Here is an 18,563-nt window from a genome sequence, read left to right as displayed (position 1 = left end):
CGAATTAGGAGCAGGAGTACGCCACCCGGCCCCTCGAGCCTGCTCCTGTGGCTGGGTGACCTGCTCCTGCTCCTAATTAGTCATCCAGCTAGGTGGGACTGCCCTCTCCCGGTTCCATTCTTATCTCTCCAGTCGTAGCCAGAGAATCAGCTGCATTGGCTTCTGTTTTCACTCCCGCACTGTTACCTGCGGAGTCCCCCAAGGATCTATCCTTGGCCCCCTTCTATTTCTCATGTACATGCTGCCCCTTGGTGACATCCGAAAACACAACATCAGGTTCCACGTGTATGCTGACCAACCTGCTCTACCTGCCCAACACCTCTCTTGATCTCTCCACTCTGATTTTTTATGCTGCTTATCCGACATCCAGTTCTGGATGAGCAGAAATTTCCTCCAACTAAATATTGGCCCAGAACTTGGTGTCGGGGGCTTGCAAGCCCCCGATGTGCACTTACCCGACGCGCCGACATCTGAAACCTGGCCCGCAGTGGATTTCCTGTCAGTGGCCCGGTTCTGATGTCGGCGCGCTGTGCTAACCTGACCCAACGGCGTAGTTAGTGCGATGTGCCAGCTGGGATCAGGTGAGCACTGTTCAGCCAATCAGGGGAGGGGAAACTTCATTCATAAGTTTGAGAGTTAGAACTGTCAAACTCATGAGAAGTACTGCACCCCAAAACACTACTTAAACTTTAAATAAAATTTTAAAAAAACATCTCAATCATTAAGTTAAGTATAAATAAGTTAAAAAAAATAATTTAAACAATTTTTTTTTTTGAAAAAAATAAATTTTTAATAAAAAGGGTCTAAAACTAAACTTGCCTTATTGTAGATTCTTTAAAATAATAAACCTGTGGGGGAAAAAAAAATTCTAAATTGCACTAAAACACCACTTACCTGTAAAAATAAATAATTACGTGTGCTTTTTACAAGCGTAAAGACCGGAGGCCTTTACACATGCGCAAATCCCCCAAAACAGAGGAAATCCAAAACGCACGCGCTGCCCCCTACAGCACACGCGCTAGCCTCTTCACCTCTTGGGTTAGAAGAGAGGAAATGCCGGTTTTCAGCGCATGCGCTGTGCATGCTGAAAACCGGCATTTCCTCTGGCCAGACGCGTGAGTACCCCTTCCGTACTCACGCGTTTGGGGAGGAATTACTGCCCCATTGGGAAGACCGAAGCCAGTGTCTTTGGTCCCCACCACAAACTCCATTCCCCAGCCACTGATTCTATCCCTCTCACTGTCTGAAGCTGAACCAGGCTTTTCGCAACTTTGGTGCCGTATTTGACGCTGAGATGAGCTTCCAACCACATATGGGCTCCATCACCAAGATCACCTACTTGGACCTCCGTACCATCACCCATCACCACCCCTGCCTCAGCTCATCCACTGCTGAAACCCTCATCCATGTCTTTGTTACCTCTAACTTGACTATTCCAACGCTCTCCAGGCTGGCCTCCCATGTTCCATCCTCCATAATCTTGAACTCGTACAAAGCTCTGTTTACTAATTCGCACCAAGTCCCATTCATCTATCACCCCTGTACTCGCTGACCTACATTGGCTCCCGGTCCAGCAATGCCTCAATTTTAAAATTCTCATCCTTGTTTTCAATCCCTCCATGACCTCACCCCTCCCTATCTCTGTAACCCCCTCCAGCCCTACAACCCCCCCGAGATCTCTGCGCTCCTCCAACCCTGGCCTCTTGTGCATTCCCAATTTTAAACGCTCCACCATTGGCAGCCCTGCCTTCAACTGCCTGGGCCCTAGGCTCTGGAATTCCCTTCATAAGCCTCTCCGCCTCTCTACCTCTCTCTTCTCCTTTAAGACCCTCCTTAAAACTTACCTCTTTCACCAAACTTTTGGTCACCTGTCCTAATATCTTCTTATATGGCTCGGTGTCAAATGTTGTTTTATATCGCTCCTGAGAAGTACCTTGGGATGTTTTACTTCATTAAAGGCGCTATATAAATGCGCATTGTTTTTTTTACATAGAATGTGCAAAAATAACAACAATCACTGAAGAAGGCTCACCACAACCTTCTCTGGGGAAACTCAGGATGGACAATAAATTCAGCCTCATCATCACCCAACATCCCAATAACGTAACAAAGTGCAGCAGACAGGACACCCACTCTGTAAGGTCACAGCCCTGACCCCAGCTGTGGTTTTTGGATTCTACTGTTTAAATAATTGTGGAGCAGCTGGAGAATGGCTTCCAGTGCTTGCTGCACTGTTGTGCAGCCTGCTGCCTCTGGGGCAGCCGATGACTTTTGGCTCCTATGTCTTTCATAAGGATACCTGTTCATGCATGACAGTTCATTTGTGTGGAATTGCGCGGTGCAACTAAATATTGGGAAGACCGAACTCCATAGTGGTATACAAAACATGCCAAATGTTGTGAAATTTAAAATAAAAATCATGTACAAAATTCCTATAAAAGAAAATTCAGCTCACTCAAAGACCTGAGATGGTTGCTAGCCTGACCATTTCATCGCTTGTAAACCTGTGCTGCTGAAATCTTGAAATGAAGAAAAAACTCTTACAAAGCAGCAGCCATGTTAGCAGTTCTGTGAGAGGCTGAAGATCTGCCTTCTTGTTACCAGATAAAATGTTATGCCGGAAACCGTACAAGTGACTTTGATTCCAACAGGAACATATTCGTTGTCACTTATGAATATGCAAGGGAGTGAATATGTGGCTGTGAATAAAAAAAAAAAAATCTGTTAATGCAAATGTTTCATATCCTAAATATGAAACCAAGCTGTTCCTAGGCGTGAGTGTATGCTTATTTATTAAATCAATTAATATAAATGTTCTGTATTCTAATTCAACACTGTTTTCTTATAGAATGAAGTTGAACTAGGGGAACTATTGATCTCTCTTAATTATTTGCCAAGTGCAGGAAGACTAAATGTGGATATTATTAGGGCAAAACAACTCCTTCAGACAGATATGTGCCAAGGATCAGGTAAAGAAGAGTTATATTAATATTTAACGGTGACTGTTGTATAATAAACTGGTAAGGATTTGGTATTTAAGTCTGTTGTAAAGCAGATAATACACATACAGCAAGTTATCAATTAGAGCTGATGATATGTTTCATGTGAGACTTTATGGGTTATAACTATGTTAACCTTGTGCTGCATTTCTGAAAACTTTGATAGATCCATTTGTTAAAGTTCAGCTGGTGCATGGATTAAAACTGGTAAAAACAAAAAAGACATCTTGCATGAAGGGCACCATCGACCCATTCTACAATGAATCCTTTAGTTTCAAAGTTCCATCAGAAGAATTGGAAGATATCAGCTTAGTGTTTACAGGTAAGACCACACAGTGTTCATCATTGATTCTCAGTTCATTAATATTCAATGAAAATCATCAATTGGTTAAAAATAATCAACCCATTTGTCAGTTTTCCCCCCAAAGCTTCAATTTCTTCACTAAAGAAAACTATTTAGTTGGATATCTCTCATTCTCTCCTTAAAGATTGACTTTTGATGAAATACACTTCCACAGGCACCAGCAGTCTTCGAGCGCTTTGCCCCACATGGCCGTCCTTCTTTAATAAGCCTTGACAGTGAGCAGTGGCAGACTATTCTGACTATTCTACCATGGAGGGCATTGCACTTGAGCCCACGCATAGGGGCATCCATACGGGCAGGCTTTCCAGCAGGAGTATGACTGGATAATAATCAGGTGCAGGAATTGTGCTTTAGTTATCTCCTTTCTAACTCAGGGGGTGCTGCCGTCAATCGTAGCCAACAACTGCTGCCCTAGCTGAGATCAGCTAACACAGTGCAAACCAGGAATGAAACTTGTGACCTTCAGGCCCATATAGAATCATAGACATTTACAGCACAAAAGGAGGCCATTCGGACCATCTTGTCCGTGCCGGCCGACAAAGAGCTATCCAGCCTAATCCCACTTTCTAGCTCTTGGTCCGTAGACTTGTAGGTTACAGCACTTCAAGTGCATATCCAAGCACTTTTTAAATGTGGTGAGGATTTCTGCCTCTACCACCCTTTCAGGCAGTGAGTTCCAGACCCCCACCACCCTCTGGGTGAAAAAATTTCTCCTGAAATCCCCTCTGGATTAGTGCTACACTGGGCAGTGCCTTCACCTGATTGAGCCTACCTATTATCATTTGAAAAGAAATGTAATTTTATCTATTGAAATATGATAAGCATAAAAAGTGAAAAATTGGAAAGCAATATATTATAGTATTATTATTCAATACGACGTTGCTTCTCGTGTACATGCATTATATTTACTGTAGTTTATTTTGATTTGGTGTTTTTGTAAGTGGTAAAATACATCTTTAAATAAATCAGAACAAGTATGATTTTGTCGTTTAGAAGGGCTGAATATCCCATCAGCAACTAGCACCTAATTAATAGTTTCTAAGAGAAATACAAAAAGAATGTTATAATACAGATCACAGCTAACATTTATAAATTTGCTCACTGGTACAAGTTTTCCAACAAAAGCATCTGTGAATCAACAGTGCAAATCATGCCTTCAGACCCTATTATTTCCTTGCCAAAACAACAGTAACTAAATGATGTTTCACCTCCTCTCCACTTTTCCTGACTGCATCAACGCACCCTAGTGATTAGCAGCATTTTAACTGGTTAAGTAAGTCGCTGATGTCACCAACAGGAGAACAGAGCAATGTTGGGAATGATTGTTATCTGTCAAGCGCCCTTAGCAGAAGAATCATTTGTGTAAATTGCTCACTTTGTGAACAACCAGGGATGCAGAAATTGCAAGATAGCTGCCGTTCTGGAGTTTTATCAGAGCAGAGCCGTGATAATCACAATTTCGCACTTTAGTAAGTGGGGAATGATCCTGTTGACTCTTTTATAAGGGAAAAAATTTGTCTGGTAATCCAGATGTGTTGATTGGAAACTTCAGAAGTACAGCCCACAACATCATTGACACTGAAGAGAGCTTCATTATGCAGGCAGTATTGGCCAGGAAGGTGGCAGTTTTCAGCTCTGGAGCCCAATCCCACACACAATCCAGGCCTGGGACAAGATCATCATTTGGATGAATGCTATCTCCACAGTAAAAAGAACCTAGAAAGAAGTGAAAATGTTCCATGGCGTCGGAAAGATCACAAAACAATAGCCTTCCTTTCCCTGCCGGCCGAGGATGACCACGTTTGACCAGTTGAGGGGCGACAAGATCTAATAATTTTAACAGAACATACAGAGACCTTTGGGCAGGGGGTAAATGAAGCCAAATGGGGCTATCTGCCAGTAAGTATGTTTCCCTCCATGTGATATTGTCAACCACAACCTAATGGATATTAAACTCAGCCTACAAAAAAATGTTGGAAAACTTATTGGGGGAGAAATTCAGTTGGTTAGCGCCTCCCATTAAGCCTGGTGGAGGCACTTATGGGGATGCTAATGAAGTAGCGCCGGGGAGAGGCTAATCCAGCGCTGCACGCCAAATCCAGTCGCCCCTTAGTGGCGCGGCAAACAGTTAGTGCCTGGGACTTTAGTGCCAGGCAGATCGTGATGTCAGTGAGTGTGCAATGCTCACTCAGCGCCCGATCTGCCAAATTGATTACCGCCCCCTGCCTTAGCACCTCGCCCTGACAACGACAGGAAGAGGAGGCATGAAGCAGGTGGATGGCGGTCCAGGGGCGATATTTAAAGAAATCAGTCACAGCTGTCAGGTTAGTGCTGTTTCACTGCTTCCTTGTCAGTTTGAGATTGTGCAAGAGTTTAATTGAGTCATTTTAAAGGTTTTTTAGTATCAGGAGTGTTGTGGCTGCTCAAAATTTGTTACATTTATTCTGACAAAATTTCAAAGTGCTACACATCGTTACATTAATGGGGGCTGTACTGGCAGTTGACCTCGTCCTCCAGGATCTACTGCAGAGGGAGCGCAGGCAGCGAGAACGATTACAAGATGTGGTCAGAGGGAGGAGGAGGGCCATCAGGGCTCTCAACAGGAGGCCTTACCCTCCGTGGATATTCCAAGAGCACTTCTCCCACCTCCAATTAAGCAAGGAGCAGTACATTAGAAGGCTCTGCTTCAGCAAGGAAATGGTCACCAATCTCTGCCACCTCCTGCAACCAGAATTCGAGCCACAGATCAGGTCGACCACGGCTCTCTCAGTGGCAGTCAAGGTCACCGTCGCCCTCAATTTCTTCGCCAGAGGTTCCTTCCAGTTTGCTACAGGAGATATAGGTAACATCTCACAGTTCACCATCCAGTGCTGCATCCGGGAGGTCACAGAGGATCTCTACAGTAGGAAAAGGGACTACATTTCCTTCCCCATTACCAGAGAGAAGCAGGACAAACGTACATGTGGCTTTGCCAGGATAGCGGGATTCCCCATGATGCAGGGCACCATTGACTGCACCCACGTGGGTTTGCGGGCACTGCATAACAATCCTGAGATCTTCCGTAACCGCAAAGGCTACCACTCACTTAATGTGCAGTTGGTGTGTGACCACAGAGAGCGAATCCTCAATGTGAATGCCTGCTAACCTGGCAGCAGCCATGGTGCCTTCATCCTGCGCCAGACCGCTGTGCCAGCACTCTTCCAGCCACCACATCAAGCTTGCAGATGGCTGGTCGGAGACGAGGGCTATCTGCTCTCCACCTGGCTCATGACTCCCCTCCGCAACCCCAGCACTTCTGTTCAGCACTCATATAATGAGAGCCATGCTGCCACCAGGAACATCATCGAGCAGAGCATCGGGGTGCTCAAGCAATGGTTCCGCTGCCTTGACCGCTCAGGAGGAGTCCTCCAGTACACACCAGAGTGGATGTCCCATTTTGTCTTGATCTGCTGCATGCTCCACAACTTGGCCATCATGAGGGCCCAGCCCTTGCCACCAGGGATTGTGGGACCACCTCAGGAGGAGGAAGAGGGAAAGGAAGACAAGGAGGAGGAAGAGGATCACTAGGAGGAGGAACAGGAGCGAGGGAGGAGGCAGCCACTCAATCGGCCTTCCGGAAGGGCGGTCCGTGACCGCCTCAAAAGAGTGCGGTTCCAGTAAATTAAACTCCAGATCCCCATTGCTCACCTGATCCCCATCATTCCATCCCTGTCACAGGCCATATCACAGCACAAAGCTGTAATAAGAGACACCACAAAATCATCCAAAGCCAATTAATAAATTTATCAATAATCAGTGAACACATATTTACAACAACAATATTAGCTATTCACTCTTGTGCAATCCCTTAGTGCCTCTCGTTACGGTGCCTTTGCCTACTCTAGTGCTCCTACGAAGTGTTGGCCCAGTGGCTGCAGCAGGGCTGGTGGTGGAAGGTTGCTGAGTGTCCGTGCGGGAGACTTCAGATGGCCTTGCAGGACGGACTCGACCAGCTCTGAGCCTGGAAGGCCAGGGTGTAGACTGTACCAACTCTGCATGGGCGGCAGTAGTCTGGGCTGGCTGGATGACCGGCAGCGACAAGGGCAATGGTGGAGTGCCAGTGGTGGGATCAGGAATGCTGTCATCTCCACTGGCTGGAGTCATATCTAGCACAAAGGAAGATGGTTGTGGTGGTTGGAGGTCAATCATCACCGCCCCAGGACATCGCTGCAGGTGTTCCTCAGGGCAGTGCCCTAGGCCCAGCTGCTTCATCAATGACCTTCCCGCCAACATAAGGTCAGAAGTGGGGATGTTCGCTGATGACTGCACAGTGTTCAGTGGCATTCGCAACTCCTCAGATAATGAAGCAGTCCATGCCCGCATGCAGCAAGACCTGCACAACATTCAGGCTTGGGCTGATAAGTGGCAGATAACATTCACGCCACACAAGTGCCAGGCAATGACTATCTCCAACAAGCGAGAGTCTAACCACCGCCCCTTGACATTCAACAGCATTACCATCGCCGAATCCCCCACCATCAATATCCTGGGGGTCACCATTGACCAGAAACTTAACTGGACCAGCCACATAAATACTGTGGCAACAAGAGCAGGTCAGAAGCTGGGTATTCTGCGGCGAGTGTCTCACCTCCTGACTCCCCAAAGCCTTTCCACCATCTACAAGGCCCAAGTAAGGAGTGTGATGGAATACTTTCCACTTGCCTGGATGAGTGCAGCTCCAACAACACTCAAGAAGTTCGACACCATCCAAGACAAAGCAGCCCACTTGATTGGCACCCCATCCACCACCTTAAATATTCACTCCCTCCACCACCGGCGTACCGTGGCTGCAGTGTGTACCATCTACAAGATGCACTACAGCAACTCGCCAAGGCTTCGTTGGCAGTACCTCCCAAACCCGCAAACTGTACCACCTAGAAGGACAAGGGCAGCAGGCACATGGGAACAGCACCACCTCCAATTCCCCTCCAAGTCACACACCAACCCGACTTGGAAGTATATCGCCGTTCCTTCATCGTCGCTGGGTCAAAATCCTGGAACTCCGTCCCTAACAGCACTGTTGGGAGTACCTTCACCACACGGCATCAAGCTGAGACTGCTTGAGTTCAGTCTGAGAATTGATTGCATCAAGCATAGACTACAGTACAGCACTAAGACGTTGCGTGGCTTCCACCTGTGCTGCAATGGAAGCTGCGACATCGGCCATCACACGCAGCCTCAGGTCTGGGTCGCCATGGTCTCTCTGGGAGTCTACCATGCTTTGCAGACTGGAAATGATGGGCTCCATGGTGTGCGCAGAGCTCTGTACAATGTTGGTGGTGGACTCCTCCATGCTCCTTAGAATTGCCAAGAGGCTCTCGGGCACCCTTGCCATTGCACCTATCATCTCGGTGTGCATGCCCATCACCCTTCTTCTAAAGGCCTCCCCATCGGGGTCCTCATCTGAGTCCTGTGCAGCAGTACTCGCCCTCCGGGGAGCTGACACCCGAGCTACCCTTTCCCCCTGGCCTTGCTGCAGCCCGCTTGTCCCCAGTGCCTCACGCTGTGCAGATCCCGCTACTATGCTAGCCTCTAAAGATCGCGTAGTGGCAGTATCTGAGCTGGTGCCCGTGGGTGAGACATGCAGTGACACGGTGTGTTCTTCATCCTTCTCTTCTTCCATCTCGCTCTCTACGGTGCCCTCAGGGACAGGCTGCTCAGCTGCTTGCTCATTATCTGAAAGCATAAAGGCACAAGAGTTGGGTTAAGGTGAGGGGAGGGGGGCAGGAAGGGAGAAAGGCATGCATACAGCATGATTAGCTGGAAAGTGGAAAAGGCTTGTGGGTGAGGGGGAAGTGGGATGTGAGAAGGAGTAGGGATGAACATACCATTGTTGTCCCCATGGGGGTCAACGTCGCCGGTTGCCATAGTGCCCACCACCTTGGCACCCAATGATTTGCAGCATTCTTTCCTCCAGCTCAGAAAGTGGTTGGGTGTCAGATTGTCCTCCACCTGTGCGCTCCTGTTCCCTCCTGTTGTGAGCGACCTTGGCCTGCAAGAGAAAGGAAAGTGCATGAGTGTCGAGCAATGTGTTTGGGAAATGTGCTTGCCATAGTTGAATAGCTGTCATTGTGTGCAAGGTGTAAGATGTGGGTGTGAGTGTTGGTAGGTAGAGACTGTTGGTTGGTGAGTGCTGGGGCTGTGGTGCTTTGGGCAGTGTATGCAGACTGAGGTTCAGATGGTGGTATGTAGCATTTGTTGAAGCATTGACTCACCCTGACCACCTGAATGAGGTCGTTTAGTTTCTTCCTGCACTGTGTGTGGCTCTGGGGACCACAGTGCTCCCAGAGACCTGCTGGGTTACCTCCCTCCATAAGGTGCGGAAGACTTGTGACGAGGGCCTCCTGCCACTTGCCAGGTACAGCACCGCCCTCCGTCTCTCCACAGTGAAGACCAAAGCCTCCAATGCTTGGTCGCAGAATCTGCAAACTCTCTCCCTGGGCCATTGATCTGCCATAATGACACCTCCTTCAGTGGTCCGGTTCCTTCTCCTTGGTCTTCTGCTGCTTGCTGAGACAGTTGCATAACCAGCAATGCTGAAAATGAGTTTTTGCAGCATCAATGAACCTCCCCTTTAAGAACTGGAAAGAGCCTGTGGCAGTGATAACTAGCAATTAGACTGCACCTGAAATTGCTTAGTGCTTTGAGTCTAACGCCACTGAGTTGGGCCGTTAGCATTTGATTTAGCGCTCCCATCCTTTCTTTGAGCGATGACACTGAATTTTGCGTGCAGAGAGATTCATTAGCGCCTTGCGCTAAATCTCAAACTTTTCCGAATTTCGCCCCCAATATCTATGATAAAGCTTGCTTTAAATGCAACATTAACTGCCTTTCAGTGCTTACACCTTAGAAATACTTCTGACTGTGACTTACCACCTCAATGGTTCCTTACTTATATCTATCCTTTTTGTTTCTTTACCAAAGAACCTGGAAAGCACTACTACACCACACACTCCACCAGAAACTATGCATATGTCCAACACAACTATTCCAGGCATCAGTGCAGATTCAGAGATACTTCCACCATCACGATTTATTGTACCACCAGCATCTGAGCAATCACTAAGTATAGAGGATGCAGTACCTCCAGAGGTTAGGGTGCATTGGATAAGTCACTGAACGGTCACAGATATCCCAGACCCATGGCGTAAACAGAGATATGGCAGTCAGTAGACTCATCTTCAACAAGAGACTATTGGAGCACCAGTGAAACATCCAAATTGTTGCGGCCATTTTGCACACAACGATGGACAAGTATTTGGGAAACATCACTGATTCAAGTACTCTGCAGCAGAGGTGCATTGCGTCAAAAATTCTCTGATGTGCCTATGTCTTAAACAGGTTGATGTCTTTGTTAAAATAGTCGACAAAGAAGTTTGATGTAATTACACTTAGTGTTGCTATGATAACATCACATTGCATAATTAGGCTAAGATTGCTAAGCATTAATGATTGTAGCTCCTGATGTTAAATTAACTCTCTCATGCTGTTGAACTCAATATCTTCTGAAGGCCAATTCCTTTTACGATCTCATCAGTATTCAGTATTTAAATATGCATATTGTAAATTGTTGGTGCCAACAGATATAAAGCTGCCAATTTCTCAGCGACAAGGAATAAATTACTGGGTGCAGGAGCACTCATACTTTATATTTTAAAAATGCATGTTTTTAACTTACTATCATTTTGGATCTTTCGCATTTGTGACAGCAATCCATTTTATTATTTATGAAATATTACGTAGTGTAGGAAATATATACAAAATCTAGGAGCATAGTTCATGTCACAGATTCAGTGCTAAAGTCTTTGATTCTTTTACAATGTCAAGTAGGATGTTGGCACGCCCAGGCCCTGATTTGTGCTGATCACTAAATTCCATTTTTGCGTTGGTTGTAATCCTATATTTGCTGTGGGTAAATGCTTGATAAAAAAAAGTCTTTGTCTAGATCAAACATTGTTCTATTTATTCATCAATTAAAATAAGGCTAGTCAAAAGATTTTGAAAAGAGTTAGTTGGAAATAATGTTGAAGTATGATGAATAGAAACGTATTGTCGCTGAATCGACAAAATAAACAGGTTAGGATTTCCCTAAATGGAATAAAGGAGGTATTGAGCAGCATGAGCAGACTATGAACATTTTATCAACTGGCATGAATGTGAAAAATGGCTGCACTTCAAAAATTTACTGAACATAAAGTAAAATTGTTCCCCCTTTAGTTCAGCAAGTTTATGCAATGAATAGCTGAGCTGTGCAGACCACAAAGTGGCTCCATTGCAAACAGCAGAGTGCTTCCTTTCAGATCAGCATCAGAGCTGCTGATATCAGCCTGCGACACCATGTCACACGCTGGAAATGCAAGTGTCCCAACCCGCAGCAAGGGCTAGCAGGGATCAAAGTCCTACTCAGTGGGGTCTCCATTCAGCAATGAAAAAAATATTTTTTTAAGAAAAATTGAAGAAATATCTGTTAAAAGTATAATTTTCTTCAGTAAAAAGGGGAGCACTTTGAACATGAAATCCTCCTCCCATGTTTTCTCTCTCCTTTTCAGTTAAATTAGAATGCAGTTTTTTTAGAGTAGAATCACGTCCCTAACTTCCCTTCATCTGATTACACACCTTCCCCACATCCAGCCCATTGATTTTTATAATTTTGAAATCTGAATGAATTCCACCCCCTCCCCACCGATTGCACCCCACCCCTTACACACACACACACACACACACACACGTCTTTTATCCAGTGAGAACACATTGAGCTCACTTAGCCTCTTTTTTTCCCCGGACATATTAGGTGGCAACTGTAAGAAAGACAGGTGCTTGGCATATTGGGTACTGGGGATGTGCACAGCATGTCCAGGCGAGATTGCAGATGAAGTTTCATAGCTTCCTGGTTTACAATCTCATCGAGGACTAATAGCAAAGACTCACCTATTTAGTGTTGTAGACAATCCACTAGTCTGCATGGCAATTTTTGCTTTCATTATAGCATGAAAACTGGGCTTCTTCATTCCACTACTGGGTGGGCATAGGAGCCAGACATTCTTGAGGGGGTGGAGGTGGCGGTGGCTTTTGGGAGCAGATCTAGGATGGGGTGGAACTTCTGCCTGCCCCATGGTTGCACCTGTGATATCGTAGAGTATGGGGCATTTAAATATTTTGGGCGAGTGCTAGAGCCAGTTGTGGTGCCTGCCTCAGGTGTTGGGTAGGAAAATCACTGTGGTGCCTTGTCCCAACATAAATGGGCCCCGATGGTCCAAGGGACATGTTGACATTTTTCTAGTTTTTAATTACTGCTGCTCCATTATGCCAGTTTCAGTGATGCAATTAATCAACTGCATTGCCGAAGCTGACCTTTTAATTTCTTAATTGCCCCCAGCCCTGAGTAAAGCTGAATACCAGGGATGCACAGGAGTCCCTTGTGTACAGCATTGCTGGGTCAAAATGATGGGAAATACATTAAATGACGTATTTCCCTCATTTGCTTGTCATCATAATATGGCTACCCATATATTGACGGATGTATTTTATGTCGGCTGCCAAATTGGCTGGAATTGGCAGTAAAATGGGTAGAGACTTGGCATCATTATGTTTTGTCCCAAATTCCAATCCTACCCACTCAGATAATGGTCAACCTACCCACTCAGATAATGGTGGCTTTGCATCTCCAGGCCTTTAGAATCTTTGAGGCCAGGATTTTTATATCCTGTAAAATTGGATCTTGAGGATTCCTATATTCTACCAACCCTTCCAGTCATCTTTACTCCTTGTTTGCCCCAGTGTAATTTGAAGATCAGCTGAGCGCCTGTAACTTTCACCTAATATAGAGCTGGATGGGCAACATCTCGCCAGTTGTTGACTTGTCTTCTCATCACTGAAGAAATGTCCATTTTTCTGATCTGTGTTTAATTCTGTCCATATCTTCCTGCAATGATTCAGTCAGTTCTTGCCTATCAGATGGGGAGTTAAGCAGAACTGCCCCGATGACTCCGTGTTAATGCATCCGATGTTGTGGCATGGAGCTTTGTGGAACAGGAAGTCTATGGTCTATGATGATCTTTTAACTGTATATTGTTGAACTTCTTTTGCTGGTTATTAAAATGAGGTATTATTTGTTACTTGTTAAATCCTGTCTGCTGCAGGTTATAGCAATTTCACTGTATACTCTGATAGCCAATATCATACTGCAAAATGAGGGTTAACCTTTACCTTGTTGAAAATTGATTCAAATAGCCAACAGCCTATATGTAACAAGTTAAATGTCAACAAGAATCGTGTGCCCAGTGTGAATTTCAGTAAACACTGATGTGAGATTTTTGTACTTTTTCACTTCATGTGAAAAACACCAACAGTACAAGTGTGATCCTTCCATAGGTTGTGTCTGGAGAAAGTATTTGGTGATGGACATAAACTGCTGGTGGTTGCAGCTCCGCCACGAGTGGAGGGAAACAATTTGAGATGATGAATGAGTGTCACACCATATTAAAATTGGAGCCTTTCCTATTGGTGCTAGTACACTGAATAAACCTAGTGACACTAAGTAGCATATTACTTTAAAACCTATTGAAGCTACGGAACTCTTGAGCATTTGAACATTTAGGAGGCGTATTTATGTAGAAATACAGTACTTGTGGAATCGTTGTTGGCAGCAATGATTGCTTTCGTAGATGTTAGGTGATTGAGAACACAGATGCACTGACGTACGCTCAGTCATGACCACGAGCTAGTGTAACCTGTCACTCTACAAATGATTAAAAAAACTGTACTTATTATGACAAGAACATTTTCATGCAAAATTGTTCAGCTTGACTGCAGCACACAGAAATATTTCGTATGTCAAATAACATTTGTGCAGTGCAGACACATAAGAGTACAGCATTTTAAGAACAGAAGTCAAAACAGTTGAAAGGTAGACCATCAACCACTTGACTAGTATAGTATCGATTTCAGATGTTAACTCTGCTGTGGAGAGCACAATTCAGGGTAAATTATGGCACAGTACTGCAGACGCGACACTGGACAGGAATTTTTTTTTTGATCTGTGGGAGTCACTAGCATGTCTGGCATTATCTAACCACCCGGGTGAACACTCTGGCCTAGAAATTCGGTGGCGCCCCAACCGCCCCGGAAGGAGTCGCGAGCGCCCGCTGGAAATTCAGTCTAAGCGCCCCAAACGAAAGCGCAGCGCTACTCGAGGTGCCCCGCATCCCTCTTGGGGCGCTGCAACTGAATTTCGCAGCGCAACGTGCCACAGTGCCTTCCCTTCTTAAAGGGGAGGGGGCTGCTGCAGCGCGATCTAAGATCGCGAGTGCCGGCAAAAGAGCCCGGCACCGAGGAGAAGTGCCGGGCTCTTGGGAGACAGCCGGCACAACTCGGGGTGGGGGGGGGAACGGCTGCGCGGAGAGGTGCTGGCAGGCGACCAGCAAAAAATTTTTTTATAGGGATTTTTGTAGTAAAGCACACACTGTGCAATAAAGGCAGGTGTGTTTCAGAAAATGGAGACGGAACCCTTACATAGATAAGTGAGCACAGACTGTTAGTCATGCCTTGTGGTTGTAATGATGGGAGTGAATGGGTATGCCTATATATGATTTGGCACAGCAGGTATAAATGACACACGTCCTGTCGATCTGAAGTACTATTCCTGACTTGCCCATACAGGCAAAAAAGGGTATTGCTTTCTTTATCAGCACCATTTTTAGAACTCCACTTCTTGCTTGTTCCAGACCAAGCTAGCATACGACACGACACCAAAGATAAAAGTTTCTGAGGAAACATCATGCTGTCCCGGGAAACCTGTTCAGTTGAATCGACTGAGTGCAAGACCTTTCTAGGTATAGGTCCCCCAAGATGGATGTCCTGGAACCACACACAGGTATGACAAGGCCGACATATGTGCAGTGGGCTGAGTATAATACTCCTGTGACAAGTATAACAGCCTCACAGTAGGTACTGCCATGACAGTACAATAACAATGTATTTCCATTACTTGTGCTGGCCATTACTCATACTGTGCATTTACTCTCCTCACAGGTGGGTCATCAAGTGCTGGTGCCTCATGGGATGAATAGCAGTAGGAGCTTCCCTCCCCCCACCCCGCTCGCACTCTGTAGCACAGAAACTACAGAGCACATGTTTCCCACTTCACAGGTTAGTGATATAGAGCAGGGTTCCCTCCATGAAGATAACGGCACTATTGGTGAGGGGATATCACCAGGAGAGTCTTCAGAGAGGCCAAAAGGTGCTGAGAGAATAATCAGCCACTTCTGGCGTGGCTGGAGAATTAACAGTCTGAGCACACCTCTTTGAACAGAGGATGCTGAACTCTGTGCTTGGTGCATCCACTTCATATGGCTTTACGACGAGCACCATGAGGGAAGGTCTGAAAGCTCTGAATGAGTCTGTCGCTCAGATCCCAAAGCAGCCTCAACAGCAAAATAAAGTGATTCAGGAAGGCATCATCAGCCTTAGGCCTGACGTACAGCTGCCGGAAGATCTGGCACATGATGTATCTGCTTCAGTAAGTGAGACCACAGTATGTACAACTTGCATGGATAATCACACAGCAGCTGTGATACTCTTAGCTGACAAGCTGCAGGAAGCTGTGGAGGCTGGCTTTCATTAGAACCACCCTGAGACAGGATTGCAGGAGCTCATTTAAATGCATCGTTCTGTGTTCCAGCAGATAAGTGCGTTTCTTGAGCACATGTTTTCCGGTAGCATGATGGCATGTAAAGTTTTCTGCTTATGTTGGCAAGGGACCAGTATAACCACCAAACCTAGCACAATTACCAGTGGAACACATCTATAACCTTTTGAATGTTGGTGTGACAACATCTCAGGAAGCTTCTGAGACTGATGCTCCCAAACCCGCAACCTTCACCACCTAGCAGGACAAGGAGAGCAGATGCATGGGAACACCATCACCTCCAAGTCACATACCATTCTGACTTGGACATATATTGTAGTTCCTTCATCATCACTAGGTCAATACCCTGAAACTCGCTACCTAATAGCATTGTGGGAGTACCATCACCATACAGACTGCAGCAGTTCCTGAAGGCCCACCACCACCTTCTCAAGGGCAACTAGGAATCAGCAATAAATGCCGGCCTTGCCAGCAAACCTACATCCTGAGAATGATTTAAAAAAAGACTTGCTCGTGGATAATTACAGAAGGCTTTCTTCATTCTCAAAAAGCAGATGGGAAAATTGGATAGCCACCAGGCTGCAGGATATCCCCAAGGATAAGTGCACTTTGAGGTACATTAGGATACACAACAGGGTTCAAAAGGAGCACCAGGACCACAAGAACATCGCAACAAACACAGTCAATTCATCCTGCTCATTCACTTGATGGCACATATTAAAATAAACTTGTGCTGAAAAATTTGCACACAAATACCCCTTTTTTTGATAAAGTAACTGTCGGCGCTGTTCAATCTTGCTTCTGCCAAAGACCTGTTTGATCAGCATATTGACGCAGACATGGGCATCATTACAATGGACCTCGGCTCAGCTGTGCAAATTGCGAAGAGGCACCATGATGTACAGTTGTCAGTGCATAGCCTATATCGTGCTGCAGCCAACCATCCCCTTCACTCTTAGGGGAGCCTTCACTCCCCTAAGAAGAGTTGAGTAATATTGAATTGGCAGAGAATGTCGGCATTGTGGATACTTTCGGGGAAATGGACCTCTGAAATTTGTGGTCACATACCATCTTGCACATTAAGGGAGTGAAATTCCTATGATTTATGTACACAGTGGCATTCATAGAATGTACAGCACAGAAACAGGCCATTCGGCCCAACTGGCCCATGCCGGCATGCTACACCAGGATGGTGCTGAGTAATCGATTAATCCTAACCACAAGGAAACCCCACCAGTCAGTAGATGTCCTTCTTCCTTTGAGATGGTAGATGCAGGTGAGTGCCAAAGTCAATGTATTGATTTGTATGGTCAGACACCAGTGCAGTGACCTGCTGGATGGAGTATGGGCCAAGTTGGGCCTGGAAGCTGCCAGTGGTATACAAATTGAGTGCAATCATTAGCTGGTCCCCCACAGGGAATATAGTCATCACTGAGGGTCGCAATTGCATTCTCAATCTCCCTTAACATAAAAGTATTGATTGGCATTAATGAACAATAGCAATTAAACCGATGCCACCTATTAAGTTAACGTCAGAGTATAAAATGAGAATAGCGCTAAAATTGAGCAGACCATCGGTTTCTCGATTTGCCACCCTTTTAAGGCAACCTCAGTGGGTGCAAGCAGAGGAAAATTGGGCTACACATTTTCTATGTTTATGACAGTATATCAAAATAAATAAAGCAGTTATTAAATGAGGCCCATCACATCAAGTCTCTGTGAAAGGTAAAGCTTTTAGGCACAGCATCTGTTAAAGATTCCTGTGCTGCCAGCCAAATGACCAGAGTGCTTTTTTCTGAAAGCTATATACATTATATTGTTAAAATAAATATATTATGTGGAGCTCCTTCATTGAATATCATTACTTACAGTTGCTAGTGCGATGGAGTGAGAATGCTAATTACGCTTACAAATGAAGCTAACTAAAATAACAAATCTCTGCAAATTAATTTTGTTAGTAAAGGTCCCAAGTTCTCTCATTGAAAGCAATTTCAGAATTACACATTAAATTTTATGTAGAAGCTTGTTGAAATTGTATTATGCACGAATGCAGAATATTAAAAATGACTGATCCTTTTAACTTTTAATCAGAGTAGGATCTCATTCCTCTTTTATTTGACATCTTCATGAATGGCTTATAAAAGTCCGCATGTCAATTTATTATGAACAATCAGAAGATGTATTGAAAAAAATCCCATGACAAATCCTATTAAAAGTGTTGATTCATTGTAAAGTTAATGAATACGAGACTCCTGAAACAAGCGCTCTACTCAGAGCTCCGGCATGGCAAGAGAGCCCCAGGTGGGCAGAGGAAACTCTTCAAGGACACCCTCAAAGCCTCCTTGAAAAAGTGTAACATCCCCACTGACACCTGGGAATCCCTGGCCCAAGACTGCACAAAGTGGAGGAGAAGCATCCGGGAAGGCGCCGAACACCTCGAGTCTCTTCGCCAGGAGCAAGCGGAAGCCAAGCGCAGGCAGCGCAAGGAGCGCACGTCAACCAAAGCACCCCACCC

At 45.4% G+C, this 18,563-nt stretch overlaps 1 protein-coding gene across 1 annotated transcript in view; it reads left to right on the top strand.

The window, feature by feature from the left end:
• The window catches only part of syt17 (synaptotagmin XVII), a 90,532-nt gene that overhangs the window by 52,855 nt on the left and 19,114 nt on the right, over window positions 1-18,563 (top strand). The window contains exons 6-7 of the mRNA XM_086000821.1: window positions 2,849-2,969; window positions 3,166-3,321. Of these exons, the coding sequence (XP_085856947.1) occupies window positions 2,849-2,969; window positions 3,166-3,321 (277 nt within the window). The remainder of the gene's footprint in view (window positions 1-2,848; window positions 2,970-3,165; window positions 3,322-18,563) is intronic.

Source organism: Somniosus microcephalus, chromosome 11 (assembly GCF_052327205.1).
Source record: "Somniosus microcephalus isolate GS21.2 chromosome 11, FLI_Smic_1.0, whole genome shotgun sequence".
NCBI lineage: Eukaryota > Metazoa > Chordata > Chondrichthyes > Squaliformes > Somniosidae > Somniosus > Somniosus microcephalus.
The sequence above is the reverse complement of the archived record's forward strand: the minus strand, read 5'-3'. Positions and strand labels throughout refer to the sequence as shown.